General features: G+C 48.2%; 1 protein-coding gene across 4 annotated transcripts in view; it reads left to right on the top strand.

Annotated features, from left to right (window-relative positions):
• F8 (coagulation factor VIII) overlaps positions 1–27,906 on the top strand; it is an 81,403-nt gene that overhangs the window by 40,481 nt on the left and 13,016 nt on the right. For all 4 annotated transcript variants that reach the window (XM_083722001.1, XM_083722003.1, XM_083722004.1 and 1 more), the window contains exons 13-20: positions 584–793; positions 3,844–6,823; positions 8,891–9,056; positions 10,415–10,627; positions 12,580–12,808; positions 13,769–13,951; positions 23,117–23,233; positions 23,999–24,070. In XM_083722001.1, the coding sequence (XP_083578127.1) occupies positions 584–793; positions 3,844–6,823; positions 8,891–9,056; positions 10,415–10,627; positions 12,580–12,808; positions 13,769–13,951; positions 23,117–23,233; positions 23,999–24,070 (4,170 nt within the window). The remainder of the gene's footprint in view (positions 1–583; positions 794–3,843; positions 6,824–8,890; positions 9,057–10,414; positions 10,628–12,579; positions 12,809–13,768; positions 13,952–23,116; positions 23,234–23,998; positions 24,071–27,906) is intronic.

Here is a 27,906-nt window from a genome sequence, read left to right as displayed (position 1 = left end):
AGCCACATACAAGCTTAAGCATGCTGTGAGAGATCTATTTACATCATCTAAATTTCATTCAGTACAGGCCCTTTCAGAAGTCCTTTTATTGTGCATTAATAATCATTTGAGCTCATGATACTATTTGCAGCAGCCATACACAATCCCGCTTTCAGTACCTGTCTGTGCCTTTAGAAGTTTTGGGGTGCTCATACTACTTCAGTTATAATCAGTGCATATCCTGTAACTTTCTGCATTACTTTTTATTCAGCAAATGTTCTGTGTTGTTCTTTTTGTCCACTTTTGTGGCACATGGGCCCCTCCAAACAGCAGTAATTCATTGGGGAAGTTTTGCACATCTAATAAAGCAGGGGAAAAATCACCACTAATGCACTATTGTTGTGTTGCAGGGAGGCACTGAGCACTCTTACTCCACCCATGTGCTTTCCAAAAACTAGCAGCTACTTGTAAAATAGTCTTTAGGGATTCCAGGACTCTATTATTTTAATCCTCATCTGTTTGTTTTTGTAACTCTTCTTTTGGCCTCAGTCCACCCTGTGATCTGGATGTCCATGGCATTTTCCCCATCTCACTTCTCTTACAGGTATAAATGGCTATGTTTTTGATAATCTGCACTTCAAGATTTGCCAAAACAAAGTTGTGTATTGGTACATCCTCAGTGTAGGTTCCCAGACTGAGTTTCTGTCCGTCTTCTTCTCCGGGAATACTTTTCAGCACAACACAGTCTTTGAAGAGACCCTCACGCTCTTTCCCCTCTCTGGAGAGACTGTCTTCATGTCCATGGAGAAACCAGGTGAGTTAGATGTGCTACTTAAGGCAAAGGTAAAGGTACGCCTGACAATTAAGTCCAGTCCCGAACAACTCTGGGTTGCGGCGCTCATCTCGCTTTACTGGCTGAGGGAGCCGTTTGTCCGCAGACAGTTTTTCTGGGTCATGTGGCCAGCATGACTAAGCCGCTTCTGGCGAAACCAGAGCAGCGCACGGAAACACTGTTTATCTTCCTGCCGGAGTGGTACCTATTTATCTACCGTAATTTTCGCTCCATAACACACAGTTTTTTCCTCCTAGAAAGTAAGGGGAAATGTCTGTGCGTGTTATGGAGCGAATGCCTACGGATGGCGGGGGAATCTGCTTCAGTCGTGAGCAGTCCGTGGCTTGCTTTGAAACAGCAAAGCGGGTGTAAGCGGCTCCTGTCAGTGAGCCCAGCTGGGGAGGAGGGAGAGAAGCAGAGTGGGGGAGGAGAGGAGCCGCTTACACGAGTGTAAGCGGCTCCTGTCCAGTTGGCTGCTTTAAAACAACCCCGTGCTCTCTGTCCCTGCCTGCAGTTTTTTGCTGTCCGATTTTGATTAGCCACTGTAGGGGCTGTGTGTGTGTGTGTGTGTGTGTGTGTGTGTGCTTGAGCTATCGTTCTCCTCCTCCTGCTTCCCGTTCACTCTCCCAGCGCCCCTGCGCTCTCCCAGCGCCCCTGCGACTTTAGGATTGATACTCTCTGTGTCTGTGTGTGTGTGTGTGTGTGTGTGTGAGGGATCGTTCTCCTTCTCTTGCTTCCCGTTCACTCTCCCAGCGCCCCTGTGACTTTAGGATTGATACTCTGTGTGTCTGTGTGTGTGTGTGTGTGTGTGTGTGTGTGTGATCGTTCTCCTTCTCTTGCTTCCTGTTCACTCCCCCAGGGCCCTGCGACTTCCAGCGCCCCTGCGACAGTTCTCTGCATGTGTGTGTGTGTTTTGACCTCACTGCGCTTGTTGGAGGAGAGTGTTGGTTGCAATTTTTCTTGATTTGTCTCAGAGTGGTTACTATCGTGGTTTCCTTTGTTTGTCTTAGCACGTTGCTTTTAATTATCTTTAAGTGTGAGTGTGATCGTTTTGGCAGCTGCCGAGCCGAGGAGGAGGGAAAGAAGCAGAGCCTGCTTGTTTTAAAGGAGCAAAGCGGGAGGGGAGAGGAGCCTCTCCTGCATTATTAGCAGCATCCTTCTCCACACACCCCACGCGTGTTCCTTCTCCCCTTAAACCCCTCTCCTGCATTATTAGCAGGATCGTTCTCCACACCCCCACACGTGTTCCTTCTCCCCTTAAACCCCTCTCCTGCATTATTAGCAGCATCCTTCTCCACACACCCCACGCGTGTTCCTTCTCCCCTTAAACTCTTCTCCTGCATTATTAACAGCATCCTTCTCCACACACCCCACACGTGCTCCTTGTCCCTTGAGTGCTTTTCCTTCCCTCCCCACTTAAAACGTGGTTACAAAGCACAGATCCACATGGATCCTCAGGATTTTTGCACTGGGTCACCCCAAATTCACCATCAGATCACATAGCATGTCCATGGCTACAGCCTGACCAAAAAAGACACACGCACCCACTGTTTCATGGGGCCGCAATGGCGCAAAAACCTGGTTACAAAGCATGGATCCACATGGATCCTCAGGATTTTTGCATTGGGCCACCCCAAACTCGCCGTTAGATCACATGTCTGTGGCCACAGCATGAACCACAAAAATCATACATCCACTGTTTCGTTTAGAATATTTTTTTCTTGTTTTCCTCCTCTAAAAACTACGTGCGTGTTATGGTCAGGTGTGTGTTATAGAGCAAAAAATACAGTACTTGCACTTTGGCATGCTTTCAAACTACTAGGTTGGCAGGAGCTGGGACCGAGCAATGGGAGCTCACCCTGTCGCGGGGATTTAAATCGCTGACCTTCCGATTGGCAAGCCCTAGCCTCAGTGGTTTAGACCACAGTGCTACCCGCATCCTGTGCTACTTAAGACAATATGCCAAATCTGATCTCTTCCTAAGCACCAGAAGTCATTTAACATGAAAAAGTGACTCAGCTTCTCTAACCTTTAACATTATTTAATGTCTGTCCTGCTTTGTTTTCCTTGAAAGAAGAGTTAAAGTGAGGATGACTAAGGAGGATGGACTCATTTAAAGAGGCTCAGGAGTTCCTTCTCTTGATCTATTGCAGGCGTAGCTAACGTTGTGCCCTCCAAACATTGTTACACTGCATCTCACATCATCCCCTGACCAGTGCATTTTTAAAGGGGTACAGAGGCAGCCTGTCCTATTTCACCACCAGTTCTGCTGCCAGAACATCCTGGCTCTTGCCAAACATGAGAAGAGCTGGGGTATTCCACAAAGCATTGTCACTCAGCTTCTCTGCTGAGTGGCCAAGCAACAATATAGCATGCAGGAATGCCCTGGCTCTAGCCAAATTTGGCGGGAGCCAGAGCACTCCTCAAAGCAATGCTGCTCAGCTTCTCCACCCCAGGGAGCAGGGGAGCCAAGCAGTAATGTGGCATGCAGGAACACCCCAGTTCTCACTGAACTTGGCAGCAGCTGGGGCATTCCATAAATCATTGCCACTCAAGCTTCTCCACCTGTGGGTGCTGAAACACCTCCCTCTGGCCACTTCTACTGGAAGTGATAAGGTGGGCAGAGCACTGCCTATTACACTTTTGCCACCTGAGGTGGGCGCTTCACCCTGCCTCATGGGTGGGCCGGCTCTGTGCGGCCGGAGCTGATGGAAGTCAGACTCCATCTGCAGGGCACTGGGTATGTTACCTATTATCCATTGTCTCATGCATACAGTAGGATAGTGGGATCTGCTCTGTACCTTCCCAGGCTGCCTCTGTTCTCAGTAAAAGAGGTCTACACATTGTCTGTTGGGACCTGGTAACCCAGCAGTCAGCCTCTTTGAATTCATCGACACATTTTGAATTTTGAGAGAGAGTGTTATTGGTCCTACCCCTTCTGGTTGTGGTACCCCTAACCGAGCAGAAAGAGAGAAAGCCTCTGTGCTTTATTGCCAATATTGATCTCATTTTTTCCTTCAATCCTGGGACAGGCACATGGATATTGGGATGCTTGAACCCAGACTTCAGGAGGCAAGGAATGAGAGCCACGTTCACTGTTTCTAAATGCCCCAATGAAATGGAGTATGATTACTCTTATGAATTAATACCAGAAGGTGAACTAAATGAAGTCAATGTCTTGCAACCAAGAGGCTTCCCCAGGAAAAACAGGCTTGTCAAGCCTTGCCTAAAGAAGCATGGAGATGCAGAAAATGAAATGCAGAAGACCAACCACCGTTTGGCTCCTTGTCGTGAAGCCAATAAGCTTTTTAAATTAAACAAGAAAAAGAATACTACTGACTTGCCGTCGCCTCCTGGAGAGTCCTTATATCAAGATAACATTTCTTTACCTTCTTCCCAAGACGACCTCATTAAGCCCACTGATGCCTTTCCAGCAGAAGAAGAACCATCATCTATACTCAAGCAAAGTTTCCAACAGCATTCCTTCACAGGAAACTCTTCTCTCTCATGGAAAGAGTCTCATCTTAATAAGAGTGTGTTAGAAACTGCAACCAGTCTGGGTAACGAGACTCTTCCCTTTGGGACATTCAGCCCACTTGAAGGAGCTGGGATGGTCCAAGAGAAATCAGATAAACAGAAGGCAGTGGAGATCATGAAGCCTCATTCAGCCCCTCCATTGGAAAAGGTGGAGGCAATTCCTGAAGACCATGTTACCAGCATTCAGTCAAAGGGGTTGCAGGATGGGATGGGCTTTGCAGAAAGACTGACCTTGAATGTGAAAAGACTCCCTCTTAAAATTGACAACAATTTAACACAACAAAATGAAGTATATCCAGATTCCAGATTTTCTGAAAGAGCTTCTCTTGAAGATGTAAACACATTTGAAGGACAGAACACTGTATCATTGATGCCAGATACAACATTGAATGAGAAAGTAGGACTGCAAATATCCTATATGGATAAGGGCTCTTTCTTTAACATGAGTAGTACCTCTGCATCATTAGATGACTTGAAAAGTAAGCCACTTATTCAGCACATGTCACTGGACAGTCAAAACACTGGTCCACCAAGATTAGAAAGTAACCCTGAAGCTGAAAACATGGTGTCACAGAGCTATGGCACAACCTTTCAAGCTTCTACAAGCTACTCATCTCATAAGGCAACTGTCCAAGGGAATGAATCATTTACATCAAGAGAATCATTGCATACTAGAAAAAAAGGAGTTGAGCAATCTACTGCAACTATAGGAAGTCAAGGCCCTTTTACATCTGTAAGTGAAGACTTCCTTCATGGCAAAAATAGTGCACATACAGCCTCTCATGACAAAGTGCATGAGCCAACGCCTCCAGCAAAGCGTTTTCAGGGTCATGAGGCAGAGATGGTTGACACAGCTACTAGAGGCCCAGATAATTTGAATGAACACGCTTCTTTATTTGCACAGAATGGTGAGCAAGTGGCTCCAAACAGATTGACTAGCAACCCAAATATTCTAGAGAAGGCTGACTATACTAATGACATTCTGGAGAGTAATGATAGATTCTCTACACATCCATTTCACACCAGTCAAAGACCAGATGGCTCAGTACTCCAAGAAGGTTTCCAGGAAACTAGCCAAAATAAGGATTTTTGGGGGAAAGAGAATAAAACTTTGCTCATTGTTGATGCCACTGCCAACAGAATCTGGAACCCAAATTCCCATGGATTTCTGGGTACTTTGTTGCTTCCTAAAACAAGTTTATCAGAAAAAGAGGATGCTTTTCATCAAGGGGAGTCACCTCCATCACAGCTAGTTGACCTGGGAAATAACACAAATTCTAAAGAGTTTGTAAGAAAGGGGGAGATAAAGCTACAAACAGAACCAGAAATTCAGAGCCATGAAAAGTCATCAGATGGGATGAGGTTGCAGCCCTGTCATCTGGGTCTTCATGGATGTGGTGGTCACTTGGAAAAGAGGTCTCTGAAACTACATCAGGCCACGTTGGAAGAAAGACATGCTGTACCAGCAAGGGAAATGAAGAGTTCTGGAAAAGCTGAAGAAAGAGCTCAGGCTTTACTCAATGGTAACTTCTTCAAGTTAAACAATAAGGCCAAGGCTTCTATAATAAAGGCACCTTTGGCAGATGGGGCTACAAGAAACCAACAAACAACCACACTTGGCAAGACAACTGCTGCATCTTCTCTGTTCACCTCAGTCCAGTCCAGTCCAGCCCCACACTCCCTGAACCTTCCTGATTCCCAACAGACTTGGAGAGGAGCCAGTTTGTCTCACGAAGTAGAGGATGTAGGGGGTGCAGCTGACACCATTTCTGGTTATACCAGAACTCTTGGGCACAGTAGTATGGAAGCCAAACCTGGACTGGCCCCCACCGTCTTTGCAGGAAGACAAATCAAAGGTGCTGGCTCTGTTCTCCATAAGACCACCAGGCAGACAAATGAGGCTGGACTTCCTGCAACTCCAGAGGTTCATGTTATGACTCACAGTGATCCAGAAATAAAAAGGGAGAAGTCTGAAAATTCTGAAAGATGGGCCTCAGCAGAAAACGATCTGGACTCTCAAGGTCACCTAGCTGTCAATCTTCCCTTTCAAGAGCAGCGGTGGGAGGAAGCAGATAGACAAAAGAAAATCCATAGCGAAGGAGGGGACGTTCGTTCGATAAGTGACAATATTCAAAAATTTGAAAGGAGGAAAAGAGTAGAAGAAATTGGAGCCCCAGTGCATGGATTCAGCAAAGGTGAGAGTAGGACCTCAGGAGCCAAGGTCCATATGGAGGTCTCCATGACACCGACCGATATCAAAGGATCTATGGTGACAAACTCCTCAAAGACTCTGAATCGAGCACCTGACTATGATGATTATAGCAATTCTGAGGACAAGCAAGAATTTGATATATATGGGGAAGATGACCAGGATCCACGTACTTTCACTGGCAGAGTCCGACAGTACTTCATTGCTGCAGTGGAGGTGATGTGGGATTATGGGAACCATACATCTTCACCATATCTAAGAGACAAGTAAGTTCTGCCCAGCTTTTGCGGACTGTGGGGCTAGAAATTCATAAGGAGCAATGCTCTCTACAGCAGCCATTTCCCATGTTGGGTCCCAGGATTGTGCTGACCTTAGAATAAGTTCCCATCATCCCTGGACAGCATGTTCCAGTGGTTGGAGATGGTGGGAGATGTAGTCCAATGACATCTGGAGTCCCAAGGCTGAGGAAGGCTGATCTAGACCAGGGAGCTTATTTGAGATGCTCCTGAGATTTTTCCTCCAAACGTTTACCTCCCAAAATCAGAGGTGATGTGAGGAGAAAGAGGGAAATGCTTTTGGCTGATGCTGTATTGAAACTTTCTGAAATAGTGATGTAATTTCCTCATAATCATCCTTGTACTGCTTTAAGAGCATTTAATAAAAAAAAGTTGAATACAGTGGTACCTCAGGTTACATACGCTTAAGGTTACAGACTCCGCTAACCCAGAAATATTACCTCGGGTTAAGAACTTTGCTTCAGGATGAGAACAGAAACCGTGCTCTGGCGGTGCAGCAGCAGCAGGAGGCCCCATTAGCTAAAGTGGTGCTTCAGGTTAAGAACAGTTTCAGGTTAAGAACGGACCTCCGGAACGAATTAAGTACTTAACCCGAGGTACCACTGTATTACATTTGTATCCCACCCTTCTGCCAAGCAGCACAGGGCAGCATACCGTACATAGTGCCTCCCCAACTTGTTAATTTTCACAACCACTTTGTAAGGTCGGTTAAGCTGAGAGATGGTGATGACCCAAGATTGCATCCTGAGCCTTACAGCGGATTAAGGACCTGAATTGGGACCTACTGTATAGTGTAAATGTTGTCTCAGTGTTCCTTAGAGCTGCACAGTGCATGGGCACATATGTGAAATAGTGACCTATCTGTTGGATTTTGGGACAGCAGAAAGTTGCAACCATGATATGTGCCTTAAAAAAACCAACACAAGAGGAGCTGATTGGTAGTGACTACCGTATTTTTCGCCCTATAGGACGCACCGGCCCATAGGACGCACCTAGTTTTTTGGGGGGGAAATCAAGGGAAATTTTTTTTCCCCCGCCCAGGTTTGCGCAGCCATCCCCAAGCTAGAAGAGGGAGACGGAGCGCTCTGTCTCCCTCTTCTGCCTTCAGGGACAGCTTCTCTAGCCTCCGTGGGGCAGCGGCTTGCCCTGCTGTCCCCCGAGCTGGTGGGGCTGGTGATGGGGAGAAGCTTGCTTCTCCCCCCCCCCCCCGCCCGCCAGCCTCCAGACCAGGTCCGGGAATAGCGGGGTGGCAGCGCTCCGCCTCCCTGCTATCCCCCGAGCTTGTGGGGCTGGCGGGGGGGGGGGGAGAAGCAAGCTTGCTTCTCCCCATCGCCAGCCTCCAGATCAGGTCATGGAATAGCGGGGTGGCGGCGCTCTGCCTCCCCGCTATCCCCCGAGCTTGTGGGGCTGGTGGGGGGGAGAAGCAAGCTTGCTTCTCCCCATCTCCAGCCTCCAGATCAGGTCGGGGAATAGCGGGGTGGCGGCACTCTGCCTCCCCGCTATCCCCCAAGCTTGTGAGGCTGGTGGGGGGGAGAAGCAAGCTTGCTTCTCCCCCCCCCAGCCTCCAGACCAGGTCGGGGAATAGCGGGTTGGCGGCGCTGCGCCTCCCCGCTGTCCCCCGAGCTTGTGGGCTGCAGGCTGCTGCCCGCAAGCCTTGCGAGCCCGCGGGACCTCCCGCCAGGCTTGCAAGGTTTGCGGATAGCTTTCTGAAGCCTGGAGAGCGAGAGGGGTCGGTGCGCGCCAACCCCTCTCGCTCTCCAGGCTTCAGCGAAAGCCTGCATTCGCCCCATAGGACGCACATGCATTTCCCCTTCATTTTTGGAGGGGGAAAAGTGCGTCCTATAGGGCGAAAAATACGGAAGATAAAGGTCTACTTAAGAAATATTAGGGGACAGGATGGATAAATGTTGCAGAACACCCTTTCTCTGCCCTAGATGATGTTGGATTGCAAGGCAGTTACATATAGAAATGCTATCTGCAGCTGCTTCAAAAAAAAAAGTCTGTACTTGACCACACCAGCCTCTTACGTTTTCACAGGGATCTGAAGAACAGCTGGAAGAAGCCATCCAGGCAGTACAAGAAAGTAGTTTACCGAGAGTACCTGGACAGCTCTTTCACTCAGCCACAGGTCCGTGGAGAATTGGAAGAACACTTGGGCATCTTGGGACCATACATCCGAGCACAGGTTGATGATGTCATCATGGTGAGACACTCGATGTGAAATACGGGAAGAGTTGGAGGGTGTCATCTCTCATACTTAAAGTGGGACTATAAAAACAAAAATAGTCTATCCCCCCCTCTACATACATTTGCTTAGGTCTGCATTTTACCTTACATAACATGTCCAGCTCATATCATTGTAAAAAAAAGCCTGATGTCAGCACCTGGAATTCTTAGGCAACTGCAAGGACCCCAGCCACCTAGTAAGGGCCCAGTGCTTGCCACTTAAATTCCCTACAATGCCCTTGACAGAGCTTTGCTCTGGGGCTCTGTGAAGAATTGAAATGGCAACTAGACCCAGCCACTTGGCACTGATCAGCATCCCACTGACATACTGTCCAACATTTTCACTTAAAAAAACAGGGATTCATGTCTTCCAGGATGTGCTCCCTATCGAGTCATGTGACCCATGCCACAATCTTGCCCTGAAAAAAGTGCTTTTTCCAGGGCGAGAGCGCGGCACCACAATCTCACTCCAAAAACCAGGATGTCCCATTTTTTTCCTGAGACGCTTGGCAGTTTTGCACTGATAGAGACAAGGACACAGCCCAGGGCTCCTGCAGACCTCGATCCAGTTTGATTGTCCATAACAGGTTAGTAGCCACACACTTTGTGTTAAGGAGTCAGGGTCAGCTCTACCATTAGGCAAAATGAGGCAGGAGACAAAACCTTGAATGGCAGAACTGTATGTGCCACATGAACTGCCCCGTGCCACTAAGCTAGCCTGCTGTCAGATGCCCAACAGGACACTTTTTCATCTCCAGTGTCAGTTGCCAGTTCAGTTGGCTTTTGTATATGGAATGGGAAATGAGGGGGAAACACATCACCTTGTCTTTCATCTCAAGCAGCAAAATGTCTTGGGCTGGTCATGTATAGGAAGAAGGTCTATGGATGCAGTGGGGGGCAGGGCGTCATTACAGTTACCTGTGTAAGATTACTTCTTTTTTTAAAAAAAAGTTATTTAATTACAATTCTTCTTGGTGAATGATTGGGCAGATTTCTGCCTTTGTGCATTAATATATCCATATGTAAAAGGGCAAGGTACTTAAAAAAAAAAACTGATCATTTAGGGAGGGGGCCAGTAATATGCCCAACGGGGCCAGGCCCCCAGGGCTACTCTGGTAGTTTTGGCTCTGATCAGCCTTCCTCAACCTGGTGGCCTCCAGGCATTTTGGGCTACAACTCCCACCAACCCAAGCCAGCACTGGGCCTATAGTCTTCCAGCTTAAAAGGTGATGACCCCAATAGAGTAAAGAACAGCTTGAGTTGTCTTTGTTCTTTATCCCCCTTCCCAAAAGTTAACTCTCCTCTTTGCACCTGTTCTTCCCTCCCTTCACCCAGGTGACTTTCAAGAATCTGGCTTCCCGCCCGTATTCATTCCATTCTAACCTGCTGCCCTATGAAGGAAATGGGGAGGAATTAGAGCAGCCCATCCAGGACTCTGTGCAGCCGGGTGAGGTCCGGGATTACTCCATCAAGGTGTTGTCACACATGGCTCCTACAGCCAATGAGTTTGACTGCAAGGCATGGGCATATTTCTCCAGTATTAGCCTGGTAAGTGGGTAATGCATGCTCTCCTGCTGTTTATATCAGGGCATTTCATGGGCTATGACAAGAGGGCTGGCCAGACCTAACAGCGGGCACCTTGCAGAGATTAAAAAGCGAAGTCTCTTCTTGCAAGCTGATGAAACTTAATGTGCAAAACAAGCAAATTATATCTGCATACTGATGATTTGATTTTATTGTCATTTAACACAAGGCTGTCTCCAGGCAACTTAGATCAAGTTTGGAAACATACAAAATTGTTAAAAACAGCTACCATCATAAAAAAAACCTCCAACAAAATATAAGCAACCAAATTAATACATTTAAACACCAGCTTCTATGGGATGGGGTGAACTTACCAAGAACAGCATTAAACTCAGCTGGATCAAATTCCATCCAATGCATAGTTGAAGGGGAAAGTCTTAATGCAACACCAAAGGATGTCAGTGCCTGCAACAGGCCTCACTTGGAAGACCATTCCACAGGCAGGGGGCCACACTTGAGAAGGCTCTTCTTTTTTTTTTTCTTGTTCCCCAAGTTCTATCAGAGGGAAGATCTGCATGTGCTCTTGTCAAGAGAGGAGGTCAGTCATGGCTAAGGATGGAAAAAATAGATTCAGTTTGCATTTAAAGATGGATATAAATGCAAATTTAAATTGCACTTTCTGAAACAATATCCAAAGTGAAACACAGCCAACTTTTCAAATTTTCACTTCTCCAAATCTTGCAATGTGGTTCCCTAGCCAAGTAATGTGTACAAAAATGCATACACCAGGATAAATATAAATGCATATATTAGTGAAAATAGCTTGCACAACTGCATTATATCTGGGGAAATTGCTTTGCAAAAATGTGCATACAGTATTAGGCAAAAATTACAAACAAAATGTGTATTTTAGGGCAGATTTGCACTAAAATACTGGTAAATATTCATTATGACATTTTATATAATATTCATCAGTATTTTAGTGCATATATTTTAGTACACACACACACACACACACACACACACACACACACACAAACACTGATGTGGAAATGTAGAGAACTAAACTCAAGGCTGGGAAAAACAAAACCAGCAGATTTCCCCATTCCTAGTCAGGTCACACAATGTTGCTTTTCAAGATTTCAGGCAGAAGCCCTTCCCAGGCTTACCTGGCTTGAACCTGGAATGCCATGTGTGCAAAGCATGTGTTCTCCCACTGAGCGACACCCCTTCTCCTTGGGGTTCCCTTTCCATAACTACAACTCCTCAACTGTTTAGTTAAGACATCTGAGGAAGTTTGCCACAGATGGCTCTAGGACATAATTGTCCTTGGTACTTCCATCAGCATCCCCTTTGCTTTCCATGCTCCCATTCTAAGTGCCATGGGCGCAAAGGGAGGACTTTGAAAATTACATCTGATGTGAAAGTGGCCTTGTCCTGCTTAATATATAGTAAGGATTGCAGCCCATCTGGGGAAACCATTAAAGAAAGGGAAGGAAGAGAAGGGATGAGAGCTTCATACATGTCAGCTTTGCATAGCTATAACTGGATCTGACTTCTAAGAGTTCAGTTTTTATACCAGACTTATAAGTAGGCCCACAGAAAAGTAGCTAGCTTGCAATTCTTTCTTTTTTTTACACCCCCTGTATACTGGTCACAAAGGAGGGGAAGCGTTATTCTCCAGGAATCTGTCTAATCCCCATTAAAAGGTGAGGCTTCTTAGCCTCATAATCCAGGTTGACATGGCATGAACATGACTCTAAGCTGGGGGTAGCCAACATGATGCCATCCAGTTATTGCTGGACTCCAACACCCTATCAGCCCCAGCCAGCATAGCCAATGGTCAGGGATGATGGGAATTGTAGTCCAGCAATGTCTTGGAGAGCACCATATTGGTGATTTCCGTATTTGCAGTGCTGCTAGGGTACAGGAACTGATATACCTCGCTTCCACCTGCCCTCAATTTTCAATTCTAGGAGAAAGACCTACACTCTGGTCTTGTTGGACCTCTGATTATCTGCCGGCCTGGAGTACTGAGCACAGCATACAGAAGGCAGGTGGCTGTCCAGGAATTCTCCTTGCTCTTCACCATCTTTGATGAGACCAAGAGCTGGTATTTTGCTGAGAACCTTGAGAGGAACTGTCTGCATCCCTGCCACATCCAGACAGATGATCCTGCCTTTAAAGCAAGCAATTCTTTCTATGGTAATAACCTTCTTTCCACCTCTTCGTCTCTTTCCATGCTCCCAGTATAATTGGCACTGGGGCAAGGAGAGATGTGATGGAAATCCCTGCCTTCTCCCAAGTAAATCTACTCAACTCATTGATGGAAGCTCCGCTCTGTGTTCCTCTGCTGTGTGATCTGCAGAAGGTGGCTGCATTTTATAAGGTGGCTCCATTTTATAAAATGGAGCCTTTTCAGAGGGGAACACCTAATGGCTCTTCCTGACTGTCACTATTTTCAATCACATGCCAGCAAATTCAGATTCATAGAATTGTGTTGGCATCTGTCTGTCTAGGAAGAGAATGGAAGAGTGCGCCTTTGGTGGACTGATATGGACTGATATGGGACAGACATGTTTTCTTGCAGCTGGGGAAGACAAATAATAGAATCGTAGAGTTGGAGGGACCCCCTAGGGTGATCTAGTCCAACCCACTGCAACCATACCAGACACTACTTAGCTTTGCAAATGTCTTAGCAGCTTTATTGCTGTACCACTGGGAGGTTGTGCAATTAAAGTTGATTCAGAGCTCTTAGGGCCTGTCCATACCCCGGCTTAATGTGGATTGTGAATCCCTTGTGCATCCCTTAATTCTACCTGTCTGCGTGCTGTTTTCCTTCATCTGCTGTTGCCCTGCACTTTCTCCTCCCAGAATCCAGAGATTCCCTATGCAATCAATGTAACTCTCCTATTTGGATTTTCAGAACATAGGGAATTGGGCTTTTTGCAACAAGGAAAGTGTGGGATATATGGTATTTGCTGCTTTTGTATATACTGCTTTGTTTTGTTTTATACGAAAACAATTGACTATATAAGAATTGTTTCATATGAAAACAAATGTATATATATCAGAACAATGGAAAACAAGTGCATACATAAGGCTTTTGCTCTTCCTTTTCCCCATTCTGATTTTCTTTCTTCTTTTCTTCTCTCTGTTCTCCAGCTATCAATGGTTATGTCAGAGACAGTCTACCAGGACTAGTGATGGGTCAGCACCAGAGGGTGCGGTGGTATCTGTTGAATGTGGGTGGTGCCAAAGACATCCATTCTGTCCACTTCCATGGGCAAGTCTTTACTATCCGAACAGCCCAGGAGTACCGCTTAGGAGTCTACAACATCTATCCTGGTAAGCCATGAAATGGATGTCTTTATACATAACCTTCTTGCCAGCTTATATCTGCCTTTGGAATACTATGGAATATCCTCAGGGGGAAAGAGCTCAACAGCCAGTGCCTCTTTTATAGCATTAGAGGACACATAGAGCAGTAGAGAGTCAGTGTAGTGCAGCAGTTAGAATGTTGGATTGGATCTGGGAAACCAGGGTTCAAATCCCAACTGGACCATGTAGCACGCTGGATGAACCTGGCCCAGTCACTGCCTTTCAACCTAACCTACCCCACAGGTTTGTTGTGAGGATAGAACTGAGGAGGGGTAGAACAAGGTATGCCATCTTGAGCTCCTTGTAGGAAAGGTGGGATATAAATGTAATAATGATAACAATAAACCAAGTAGAAGCCATGTACAGAATCATGCTAAATCATGCTTAGCTTACATCATGCTTAACTTAAACCAGGGCTTAGCAGAACTCAGTTCTTCAAATTCATCATTGTAGAATTTTAGGGCCGTATCCAACTTTGCTCTACCCTAAGTTGGCCTATTGAAATTAATGGACCTAGGTTAGTCATTTCCATTGACTTCAGTGGTTAATGCTCTAAGCAACAACTCTAATATAGCCCTTAAGAGTTAGAAGGGACATTGGAGACTATTTCTTTCAAAACACATTTAAAGATATCCAAGAACTGTGTTGTAGCATCTGGAAATGTAGATCATATTCCTCCGTTCCTTCACTCCAAGTAAGGACTGGGAGAATTTAGACTCACTCATTTTTGATAAGTCTCTAATATAATGTTATGTGGGGTGGCTTTTTTTGGTTGGGGGGACGTTCAGTCTGCATGAAATCCTGGTTCCCCTTCCAAACTTAGGATCCTGTATCTGAGAGTAGAATGTATAAGGGGAAATTTGCCAAGTCAGTTCTTTTGTCAAGGTAATGGCTTTGGCTGGCTAGTTTAAGCACTATCATCTGGCATAACCAAAAGTGTTGCTCTGTGTCATAGAACAAATGGATGGGCCTTTCCCTCACCCTCTTCTCTTAGCTGCTACATAGGAAGACAATAGCCAGAGTTGTATGTGGGAGAGAGCTGGAAGCAAGCTAGAAAACAGACTTTGGGGCTCTCATGGAATTTTAATTGGGATGCAATAGCTGTTGCAGTATTAATGCTGTAGAGCCCCTCCGTCCTATGCTCAGATTGCATGTATACACACACACACACACACACACACACACACACACGTAAATAAAACCATATGCGCTAAAGGCATCACAATCTCTGCTGATCTTCATTCCAAGGAAACTGAACCCTGGTGTCAGGGGCTCAGGAGCAGAGGCACAGGAGAGGGAGGAAATGGAGAGCTCTCCATTTCCTCCCTCTCCTGTGCCTCTGCTCCTGAGCCCCTGACATCCATCCCCCCTCGAAGCCCCCCCTTCCCCCCTCCCCCTCTTCAGGTGCGGGTTCTGGGTGCTCCAGTGTTGTGGGGGTGAGTGCAGGATACAGTTCGTCCCCCGTGGCGTGCAGCCAGCCGGATAAGTCCGGGAAGTCCTCCATGGTCTCGTCGACGGCGATCTCTCCTCTGCTTCCATCTCCTGGGCGGTGTGTTCGAACCCGGGATCTTCCCCCAACTCGCCCATGACCCCCTCTTCCCCTGTCGCCTGGGGTGATGCTGCGTGCAATGGCCCTCTCGGCAGTTCTCTGCGCCACCCCACCTCAGGTTGATCCTCCCACCAATAGGAGCCCCCTGTGCCAAACCCCGAGAGCGATCCCTCTGGAGAGCTAGTCTCTAGCGTCGTGTCCTCAGCTGAAGAGAACCCCTGAAACGTGCTGGCTGAGAGTGTGGGTGTGAAAAGATATTCGTCGAAATAATCTGCCGGCATGGGCCTGTGTGGGAAAATTGCATGGAATTCGTCTTTGAGCCATTGCTCCTCCACGGCATAGTCCGGTACCCACCTGTTGGCGCTGACCGGGGTGTCTTCCCTGGCAAGGAGATATTCAATCCCTTCCTCCCCCCATTTCGAGTCTAAAATCTCTGTGGCCTCGTTGAGTGGCTCCCCTCTCGGTGACCCCCCCCTTCATGGGCGCTCCCCTGAGCGGGTCTGGCGCTGTCCCTGGCGCCTGAAACCTGTGAGGTGCCTTGTAGGGCGTGAGCACCGATCTATGAATGACCGGGTGCATTCTGGATCCCTCCGGGAGTGTCAACCGGAAGGCCACTGGGTTGATCTGTGCCTCGACTTGGTAAGGGCCTATCTGCTTGTGTCCGAGCTTCTTCTTAGCTAACGATCTGGCCGGCACTGCCTGGGCTGCCAACCAGACCCAATCCCCCACCCGGATGTCCTCCCCAACTCTCCTGTGTCTGTCCGCTTGCATTTTGTACGCGTTTAGCTAGCTCTAACTGCCTTCGGAGTTGCTCATGGACCTCCTGTAACTCTGCTGCCAAGGCCTCTGCTCCCTGCGGCTCCCCCTCCCTCCCTTTCTCTAAACCCGGGAAGGTTCTGGGATGCCGCCCATTGTTGGCGAAAAACGGTGTCACCCCCGTAGACACGTGTTTCGTGTTGTTGTAGGCAAACTCGGCCAGCGGTAGGTAGTCCACCCAGGTCGAGGGCTGCTGGTTCGCGTAGCATCTCAGGTACTGCTGCATGATGGCGTTGACCCTCTCCGCTTGTCCGTTGGTCTGCGGGTGTCTTGCTGACGCTAGGCTGACCTTGACGTTCAGGATGCCCATCAGCTTCTGCCAGAAGTTCGAGATGAACTGGCGCCCCCGGTCGGACAGGATAGACCGTGGTAGGCCATGCACCTTGAACACGTGGTCTATGAACAGCTTGGCGGTCTGCTCCGCTGTGGCCACCTTCGCGCAAGGAATGAAGTGGGCCATCTTGGTGAACAAGTCTACTACCACGAGTACTGCTGTTTTGCCCCTCGAGCTGGGCAGATCAGTGACAAAGTCCAGGGCCACCCTCTCCCACGGTTCGAGCGGGGTCTGTAGCGGTTCCAACAGTCCCGCCGGCGGCCTGTGTACCGGCTTGGCCCTTTGGCAGGTGTCACACCTATTGACGTAATCCGCGACTTCTCCCCGCATCTTGGGCCACCAAAAGTCTCTGGCTACTAATTCCACAGTCTTCTCTTTGCCGAAGTGCCCAGCGCTGGGCGCGTCGTGTAACTGTTGCAGTACTCTCGCGCGGAGGTCGTCTCCCGGCACGTAGAGGGCCCCTTTGCATCCGCAGTCCGTCGTGTATCTGGAACTCATCGTCCTTCGCTGTGCCGCTGCGCACCTCCTCCATCTTGGCTCGTGCGAAGGAGTCCGTCTGCAGCGCGCGACGTACTGCGTCCAGGTCCACCGTGGCTGAGGCGCATGCCCACGCTTTCGGTGCGAAAATGTGCTTGGCCGCTGCCGGTGCCTCTTCCTTGAGATACTGCGGTTTCCTGGATAGCGCATCCGCCTTGATGTTGTTGTCTCCCGGGATGTATTCTATCCTGAAGTCGAAATCTGCAAAGAACTCCGCCCAGCGGATGTGTCTCTGGTTCAGGAACCTCGCCGTGCGCCAGTACTCCAAGTTCTTATGGTCCGTGCGGACCTGCACTGTGTGCTTGGCTCCGATGAGGAAGTGCCGCCACGCCTTGAATGCTGCATGAATGGCCAGCAACTCTCTGTCCCAGATGGTGTAGTTCTGCTCCGACTTGCTGAGTTTCCTGGAGTAGAAAGCGCACGGCCTCCAGTCCCCCTGCGGATCTCGCTGCAACAGGACTGCCCCTCTGTCTGAGGCATCCGTCTCAACCCTCATGGGTTTGCTGGGGTTCACATGTAGCAGCTGTTCTTCGGACGCGAAGAGACGCTTGAGCTTCTGAAAGGACTGCTCCGCCTGCTCCGTCCAGACGAACCTCTTCTTCTTGGAGCTGAGGGTGTCGGTGATGGCCGCCGTCTGCATAGCGAAACCCTTGATAAACTTGCGATAAAAGTTGGCAAAGCCGACAAACTTCTGGACCTCCTTCCGATTGCGCGGGCTTTTCCAGTCCAGCACCGAGCGGACCTTGGCGCTGTCCATGGCGAGCCCCTTGTCGGACAGCTTGTAGCCCAGGAAATCCACCTCTGTCATGTCGAACTGGCACTTCTCCAGCTTGGCATAAAGCCTGTGCTCCCTCAGCCTTTGCAGGACTTCCTTGACATCTCTCTCGTGGGCCTCCAGCGACTCCGAGAAGATCAGGATGTCGTCCAGGAAGCAGATGCACTTCTTGTAGAGGAGACCCGCTAAGACGTGGTGCATGAAGGCTTGAAAACAGTGGGAACCATTTTGTAATCCAAAAGGCATAACTCTATATTCATATGTGCCTAGCGGCGTAAACATGGCCGTCTTCCACTCGTCGCCCTCCCGCACGCGTATGAGATTGTACGCTCCGCGTAGATCCAACTTGATAAAGATGCGACCCTTCCTCACCGTCGCCCGCAGGTCATCGATTTTGGGCATGGGGAAGGCTGTGGGCTTGGTTTTCGAATTCAAAATTCTGTAATCAACTACAAGCCTCTTTTGGGGCGTGTCCCGCTTCCTCACAAAAAACATGGGACTGCCCCCCACTGCCTTGGATTCTCGGATGAATCCCCGCTTCAAGTTGTGATCTATGAACTCCCTGAGTTCCTGCATTTCATCCTCAGACATGGAATACAGTTTCCCCGTCGGCAGCGTCGCCCCCGGCAGGAGGTCAATCTTGCAGTCGTAGGGCCTGTGGGGAGGCAGCTTGTCCGCTTCCTTCTCGCAGAAGACCTCCAAAAACGCCTTGTACTTGTCGGGTACTGCTTGCAGCATGCCTAGTCGCAGTTGTGGAGCATCCTCTTGCCCCTCATCCTCCTGGTTAGTCAGGATGCAGCGTTCTGCGCAGTAGGAGGAGCCGAAAGTCAATTGGCGCTGGTACCATGCTAATGCCGGACTGTGCCGGTCCAGCCAGCTCATGCCCAACACTATGGGAGTGTCTGACAGTTGGGTGACGTTGAAGCTGATGATTTCGCGGTGATTCCCAATTTGCATCACCATTGGCGGCGTTTGCTGTACCACTTGTCCCCCTAGCAGCTCCCTGCCGTTGACTGTTACCACTTTCAGAGGCATCGTGGCAGGCAGGAGCGCTATGCCATGTTGAGTGACGAAATCCACTCCTATAAAGTCTGCATTGCTGCCAGAGTCAATGGTAATAGGGACTTCCATGGTGAGTCCAGTGGGCAGCTGAAGCGATGCCGTGAGTTGCACCCCTGGTTTGGGTGGGAGGGGGTCTGTGGGCTGTAAGATCCCTGGGGACTGCTTCACTGACTCGTCTGGCTGGGCCCCAGTGCCTCTGATTCCAGCCAGACTCCGTCGTTTCCCTCCTGTGGTGCACTCTGCTGAACTACTTCTGTAACTGTCACTGAGGCTGCAGTGTGCTTGTGAATCCTCTGGGGACACTCTTTCGCCATGTGCTGAGCACTGTCGCAGATGTAACACTTCCTGTTCCCTCTAGGAGGCTTCGGTTTGACTGCTCCCGGCGTTAGGGCTCTGGCTGCTGACTGAGCCTTGGCACCACCTAACTCCATCGGCTCCTCTCCCCCTCCCAATGGGGGTGTGGATTGAGCGCGCGCTGTCTCCCTGGGAAAGAAAGGAGGTGCTCTTGCTGGTGTGCGTCCCCAACGCCCTTCATCCTTGCTCCAGGAACGTTCCTCCAGCCTCACCCCAATCGTCAGCGCTCTCTGGATCACGTCTTTAGTGGTCTGGGGTCGCTCCCCCCTCGCAATTTTGTCTTTCACAGCCCCGTTCAACCCCTCCCAGAACAGGTCCCTGACGGCAGCTGACTCTTTTTCCCATCCCAGCGTGTTGACCAAAGCAAAAAAGCGGGAGTGATATTGCCTTACAGTGGCTCTGCCTTGCTTCAATCCATGTATCTCTTTCCTGGCGATATCTACATCAATCTCTGATAAAAAGCACGCATCCATCGCCTTAAGGAAGGCTTTCGCATTTTGGAGGGCTGGGTCTTTATCTCGGTACAGATTCCGCAGCCACGCTTTAGCGTCTCCGTGGAGATGCGTTAGTATGAAGCCTACTTTCTCCTGCTCATCTCTAAAGTCCTTCTCCAGCAACTCTAGGGCGAAAACCACGTCTGCTCTGAAGTTAGGATACTGCTGCAGATTCCCATCGAAATGCGACACAAGGCTGCCTCCTCTCTTTCCCAGCCCAATCCCCTCTGGTCTGGTTCCCAGCGCCCCCTGTTTAGCCAATATTTCCAACCTGATTTGCAGATCCTTGCAGACAGCAGCGGATTCTTCTTCCCTTTTCCTGGATGCCAGTACTTCCGAGTTAAGTTGTGCCACCGCGTTTTGCAGGGCTGTTATTTGTTGTTCGGTATTCATCTTGTCCTGCCTTCGTGAGCTCACGAAGCACCAATCTTCGCCCCTCACTGCGTCCACTCACGTTGCGAGGTTTTTTGTTTTTTTTTTGAGATGGAGCTTACTGTCAGAGTTGCCTCTAGGTCCCAGCTCACAGAGGACCAACGCTAGTCAGTAATAACGTATAAAAGTCTTTATTGAAGATTAGTTTCCATTTCCAAACCACAGCGTGCCACTCTACGTCTTAGAACCTAGACCGGCGAAGCTCCATCTGAGCGCCCAGCCGGTAACTTTCCTCTTGACCGTTTCCCCGCTCTCCGATGGAGGCGTGGTCAATCCTGACCCATCTCCTCTCGCTGGTGGTGAGAACACTGGTCCCGATGCCTGGGACTCCTCCCCCCCACTGCGCTCTGGTGGGGAAGCTGGTCCTGATTTCCAACTGCTGCTCTGGGAGTCCCCGCTGGCCCCTTCCTTCTGGGGTTTCCCCCTTGGCACCCCCCTTGCCCTGGCCATCGGCGCTCCCTTCTGTGAATCTTCCGATTCGCTGGAGAGGCTCATGGAATCCCTCTGACCACTGTCACCGCCTACGCTCCCCTCGGATTCCTCCCCCTCGCTCAGATGGAGCTTCGCCGGTCTAGGTTCTAAGACGTAGAGTTGCACGCTGCGGTTTGGAAATGGAAACTAATCTTCAATAAAGACTTTTATACGTCATTACTGACTAGCGTTGGTCCTCTGTGAGCTGGGACCTAGAGGCAACTCTGACACCTGCGTAAGTACCCTGGAGTCTCTCTCACTACTTGGAGATTAGGGTGGCAGGTAACAACAGGTATAATACGGTACCATCCACTTTACACATTTGAATCTGCTGCTGGTTTTTTAACTAGGATAATAAACATGTATAGACATAGACAATGCTGAAGCCCCAACAGCACCCATGTAAACTAGGTGGCTGCTCTCTCCAGCTTTCACACATACTTTGAACGTTCTTTATCATATCCCAGAGAGAGTCTCTCAAAGGCTAACTTGCCCACAACATGTATTGTAACTGAAGCTGACAGAATGGACTGTAGCTACATGGAAGGCTGTGTAGCTCAGTGGTAGAGCATCTTTTTTAAAAAAAAAAATAATAATCAGAAGGTCCCAGGTTCAATCCCCGGCCTCGCCAGGTACAGCTGGGAATGCCCAGTGTCTGAAATTATGGAGAGTTGCTGCTAATCAGTGTAGATAATACTGACGTTGTATAAAACAGCTTTCTGTGATCTTAACTCCAGTTCTACCGGAGTTCTACCACACACACACAAACACACGCACCCTTAGGAAACAGCAATTGTGAGTAGCCTGGGGAAAGGAGTGCTACATCCCTGCTAAATCCTCTCTTCTGCAGATTCCTTGTTCAACTGTAGAGCTCAAAATGCTGCAGATGTGCTTTTTGAACACTGGAGTGTGCAGCAAGGCTGCTTGGCAAAGTGGCAGGAGGAGAAAGGGTGGAGCACTCCCTCTTTCTCTCCCCCCTTTCTCTACTCAATATCTCTTATAAGAAAAAACTGCTCCTTTTCCCTTATGGGGTATCCAAGAGTTGTGGTATCCAAGGGTTCCCTATCGGTAGGAGAAAATAACAGAGGCCAACCAGAGTATATTGAGAAGCAAAGTGGCTAGTAAGCCTGATCTCTATTGCAGTAGAAAAATACTGTTGCAACAGGGTCCGCACTCCCCACACCCAGGAGGGAGGAGAGAGAACCCTGAACAATGATGCACAAACCCTTATATAGACTTTTGAAGCTGCCCAATCTGTAGCCCAAGACCACCCCCCTGAAGCATCATACATACATCACAGAAGGATGTATACAGTAGAGGAGGTGATCTACAACAGAAATCCTGTTTGCCAGGATACTTGATAATGGTCACTGATTGCATTACCTGGACAGCCTGGCCATTCTTTTTGCGAAGGTTAATACTTTAGTTCCTGAATCCAGGTCACAGGCTCACCCTATTCATACACAAATCTTCTTCTTTGGCAATCACTCGTAGCCGAGTAAGATTGTCTTCCATAAACATGGTTTTATCAATGAGTCTGTAAGTAACAGTGGAGGCCAATTCTGGATCCACATGTCCTTCCACAGTGGGAACATTGGTTTCCGGGTGGGAGTTGATCATGGTGTGGATTTGCCAAGCGTGCCTTCCTCTTAGCATGTTTCTTCCTTGCGTCCTGAGTTTGAGTGTTTTCAAAGCCTTTGGTAAAGGCTGTTCCCTAATTGGAGCGCTCACAGGCAAGTGTTTTCCAATTGTTGGTGCTTATACTGCATTTTTTTAGATTTGCCTTGAGACAGTCTTTAAACCTCTTTTGTTGACCACCAGCATTATGCTTTCCATTTTTAAGTTTGGAAAATAACTATTCTATTCCGAACTTATACACAAATAGACCTTTTAAAACAGAATTTGTAAGCAAAAAGACAATGGGAAGGCTTTCCCCATTTTCCTCCCTTACTGCAGAGGAATATTTGAGGTCACTGGGAGAGTCAAAATGGCTTCAGGATTGCTCTCCTGTACTATTTCAGACACATGGTTTATATACTTATGTATGTGTTTGCCTTGTACATCTATGAACATTTATTTTGTATTTGAGACCTTTGGATTGTTATAACACCTCTTAAAGCTGTTTCTCTTAGACAAAGAACTTGCATTTGCATGTAACATCACTTCATTCTGAAGGACCACCCTCTTCACAAGGAGAGTCTCCAATGCTCAACCTTAACTCACATGCAAAACTCTTCTTTCCTTCCTCTAGTGTTCAGCACCCAGTAGTGAATAACCAGCTGACCTTCTTTCCCCCTTCTGGTTGCAGGTGCCTTTGAGACAGTGGAAATGAGCCCATCCCACCCTGGGATTTGGCAGGTGGAATGTATGGTTACTGAGCATGAGCAGGCTGGGATGAGTGCCTTCTTCCTAGTGTACGACCAGCGTGAGTAGCAAAGCATGACATTCATCTTCTTGGCACTTTGATTCTCTGATAGGGACAGGCTCAGATCTCAGTTTCTCTGTGTTATGTTTCTGAAAAAGACATAAAAGGAGTGACAATACATTCCTAAGATCCAGATTTTTACCACTTAGCTCTAGCTGTTGATCAACCCTCACACATCTGCAAGTTGGACTGAAAGCTACTTTCAACATAAAGCTCACATTTGATCCTTGTGGCAATCAGACAAAGAGCAGGTCAGGATACACTTAAAATAACATTTGCAATGGGTGAAGAGATGAAAGGGAGAGTGCTGTTCTGTTGCATTTTACAACAGGTAATGGGGAATTGGCTGTTGCTTATTGATAGAGCATCTGCTTTGCATGCAGAAGGTCTCAGTTTCAATCCCTGGTGTCTCTAGGTAGGGCTGGGACAGAACCCCTGGCTGAAACCCTGAAGAGTTGTTGCTAGTCAGTGCAGACAATTTTGAATTAGATAGGCCAATGTCTAAGGTTCGGTGTATAAGGTAGAGTCCTTATTGCTTCTATGGATTTAATGACACCCCAAAAACCTAGGCAGGATTGAGATCTTTGCAACTTTAGTCCTGCCTTACAATAGCAAGCCATCAGGCATTCCAAATATTAAGCTGGAATTTGCAATATATTACATGGTCTGGCATTCCCAGAACAGCTCAAAGCCCAGAATTTAGAAAATGTTATTTATAAGTCTTTATTAAAACACCTTTATATTTTCTCAAACTTTTCATTTCAGGGTGTCAAATTCCTCTGGGCCTAGCTTCTGGCTACATCGCAGACTCACAGATCACAGCTTCAGAACACTATGGTAAGCACTTGAATCTTGGTTTATTAATTGATGGAACACTTGTTTCTGCTACAGATTCTTGCCATCCCATTTAGGAGGAATGACGCATTTACCAGAACATTACAGCTCCACAGAACTCTGTGAGTGTCTCATATTTTGAAATCAGAACCTCCACACCATGACTCCTGGCTTCAGGTGCTTCCAGGCTCATCCAGGGAGCTCATCCAGACAACCTGCTTATTGTGCATTCATTGTGATTTGCTTGCACAAATATTATACGATGGCTATTCTTTTGCATGCAAAATGCCCCAGTTTCAGTTTCCAGACTCTCCAAATAGGGCTGGGAGAGGCTCCTGTCTGAAACTCTAGAAAGCCAGGCAGGGCTTGTGCATACTTTAGCTTAGTGTAGATTGCGAATCCCTTTTAATTCCCCCCTCTTCCATGAGGGATTCTCCTCCAACCACACTTTCTCCTCCCTAAATCCAGAGTTTCCCTATGCTCTGTAAATCCAGATAGGAGTGCTACATCCATTGCATAGGGAATACCCAGATTTAGGGAGGAGAAAGTGTTGGATAACAGTAGCTGGAGAATGTCATGTGAAGGAGTCCCATTAAAGGACTGTGAGTCCCATTAAAGGACTCACAACCCACATGAAGCTGAGGAATGGAGAGGCCAGTCAGTGTAGACAATGGTGAATAGATGAATTAATGGCCTGACGGCATAAAGTAGCTTCCCACGTCCCCTGGCCCTCCACTGAGGGGGCTTCCAGACTCTCACTGTTTTCAGGTGGGAGTCAGTCACATACTACCTGCAAATTCAGGTTGTGCAACTTTAATTATTACGAGGTCTCCTGCGAGAAACCAGTTTCCATAATGGAGATTGGACTTTTTGTGATGAGGAAAGTGATAGGAAAACACCTTGGAAAGTATGAAGGAGATGCTTGTTCTGAAGTGGTGTCATCTCATCTCCCTGAAAACAAATCAGAATTAATGCTTATTAAATGGCCTGCAAAAATATCAGAATGAATGATCGATAAACAGGTTGACTGGTAGCACCATGAGTCCTTGATATTTTTTAAGCGATTGGTGGGTCCAGAGTAGCACAGGCAGCAGAGTACTCCTCCATTGCTGGTCTTTCACTGACATTTCTGCTGTTCCGACCTGTCTGCAGTAGCACAAGCAGTGGTTCCTCCAAAGATGGGTGTAGGACCCAGAGATGTAGAAGATGTGCGTGGTGGTAGTAGCTCTAGCTACCTCGCCCACTGCTTCCCTGCAGAGCTGGGTGACTTCAAACAAATGTTTACTTTTTAAAAAGGAGACCGGTGTCAGCCATAGAGAGCTCATCCTCCCGCTGGCTTTGGCAACTGAACTGCCCATGCTGGCTTCTGGCACAAGGCCTATATGGGCTCAGTCTTCAGAGACAAAATAGAGACGTTCAGGCTCCTGTTTACTTATGCATCTATGGGCACTCTTGAAGTGCCATGTTTTCCATGTGGAAGTTGCTGTTATTTGTGTCATGTGTGACTTTAGCTTTCCGCTCATTCTTATTGGGCCCATGGAAATGTTACTTTCATCTGAGCATTCAGCAAATGAGTAGTGTATTTTTTTTTAAAAAAAAAAGTTTGGGAAAGACACCCAGAGACCAGAGGGATGGAGGATGACATATCCAGTGGACAAGACCAAGCTTTTCACGCACCATTTGCACTATACATTTAAAGCAATATCATCCCACTTTAAGCAGTAATAATAATAATAATAATAGTAATAGTAATAATAATAATTTTTTTAAAAGTATTTTTACCCCGCCCTCCCCGGCCAGAGACAGGCTCAGGGTGGCCAACACCAGCAAAATTACAATAAAAACATAATGGGGGGGGGGGGACAATTTAAAATACAGGTTAAAATGCAATTTAAAATGCAGCCTCATTTTAAAAGTATCCCATGGATCAAAATCGTAACGGGAGGGAAAACATAAGGGTCAGACTGAGTCCAAACCAAAGGCCAGGCGGAACAGCTCTGTCTTACAGGCCCTGTGGAAAGATGTCAACTCCTGCAGGGCCCTAGTCTCGTGACAGAGCGTTCCACCAAGTCAGGGCGAGTACTAAAAAGGCCCTGGACCTAGTTGAGACCAATCTAACCACCTTGCGACTTGGGACCTCCAAAGTGTTGTCATTTGTGGACCTTAAGGTTCTCCACGGGACATACCAGGAGAGGCGGTCCCGTAGGTACTTGGGTCCTAGGCCCCGTGGGGCTTTAAAGGTCAAAACCAGCACCTTAAACCTGACCCTGTACTTCACCGGGAGCCAGTGCAGTTGGTAAACCACAGGATGAATGTGATCCCGTGGCAAGGACCCCATAAGGAGCCTTGCCACAGCATTCTGCACCCGCTGGAGTTTCTGGGTCTGCTTCAAGGGCAGCCCTGTGTGGAGCGAGTTATAACAATCAATCCTGGAGGTGACCGTCACATGGATCACTGTGGCCAGATCAGGGTGAGAAAGCTAAGGGATCAACTGCTTAATACGGTGGAGATGGAAAAATTCCACCTTTGCTGTGGCTGCAACCTGCATCTCCATGGAAAGAGAGGCATCAAAGGTTACACCCAAGCTCTTGACAGAAGGCGCTGGCACTAATTGAGCCCCCGCAAGAGATGGGAGTTGGCCCCCCAACCCCATGTCATCCCAACCCAGCCAGAGGACCTCTGTCTTCGAAGGCTTTAACTTCAACCGGCTCCCACGCAGCCATCCAGCCACAGCTTCCAAGCATCTGGTCATTGTGCCCGATGCCGAGGCAGGGCAGCTGTCCATCAATAGATAAAGCTGTGTGTCATCAGAATATTGATGACAACCCAGCCCAAAGCTCCAGACAATCTGGGCAAGGGGGCGCATAAAGATATTGAAAAGCATTGGGGAAAGGATTGCGTCGCGGGACTCTACACACCAAGGAGTGCCGCAGCGACAACTCCCTCCCTAGCGTCACCCTCTGTCCCCGACCTGAGATAAAGGAACGCAGCCATTGTCGGACTGTGCCCTGAATCCCCACGTTGGCAAGGCGGTGGTCTAAAAGTTCGTGATCGACCATGTTGAAGGCTGCTGACAGATATAAGAGAATCAGCAGTCCTGACCCGCCTCGATCCAGCTGTCTATAGAGATCATTTGTTAGGGCGACCAAAGCTGTCTCTGTCCCGTAACCAGGGTGAAAGCTGGACTGAAATTGGTCCAGAGTCGATGTTTCATCCAGAAACCTACCAAGCTGTTTGGCAACTGCTCTCTCAATCACCTTACTCAGGTACAGAAGATTCGAAACCGGGCGGTAATTAGATAGATCTAAAGGATCTAGAGATGTTTTCTTTAAGAATGGACGCACCACTGCTTCCTTCCACTCCCCTGGGAAAGTCCCTGTGCCAAGGGACTGATTGATGATCTCACCCAGGGGAACCCGCACCTCGTCTGGACATGCTCTAGTCAGCCAGGACGGGCATGGGTCAAGGGGGCAAGTGGTGGGCCTTCCAGCTCGAAGGAATCTGTCTACATCGGCAGGGAGTATCCGATCTGATTCTTCACCCAAAGAATCCTGGGAACTTTCCATTGGTGTTAGGAGACCACTACTCCCATTCAGAATTGTAACTTTGTGAGGGGAATAGGGGTCTCCTAACAACTCTCAGCACCCTTAACAAGCTACACTTCCCAAGATTCTTTGGGGGAAGCCATGGCTGTTCAAAGTGGCATGATAACTGCTTTACTTGTATAGTTCAGATGGGCCTCAATCATTGGTAGTCAACCTCTGGCCTAATTTGGTTCATGAAACCATTTCAGCCAAACCATGCTGAACAAAAAGCTCAACAACTTTGCTGAAGCCTCT

Source organism: Podarcis gaigeae, assembly GCF_964106915.1.
Source record: "Podarcis gaigeae genome assembly, chromosome: Z".
NCBI classification, from domain to species: Eukaryota; Metazoa; Chordata; class Lepidosauria; order Squamata; family Lacertidae; genus Podarcis; species Podarcis gaigeae.
The sequence above is the reverse complement of the archived record's forward strand: the minus strand, read 5'-3'. Positions and strand labels throughout refer to the sequence as shown.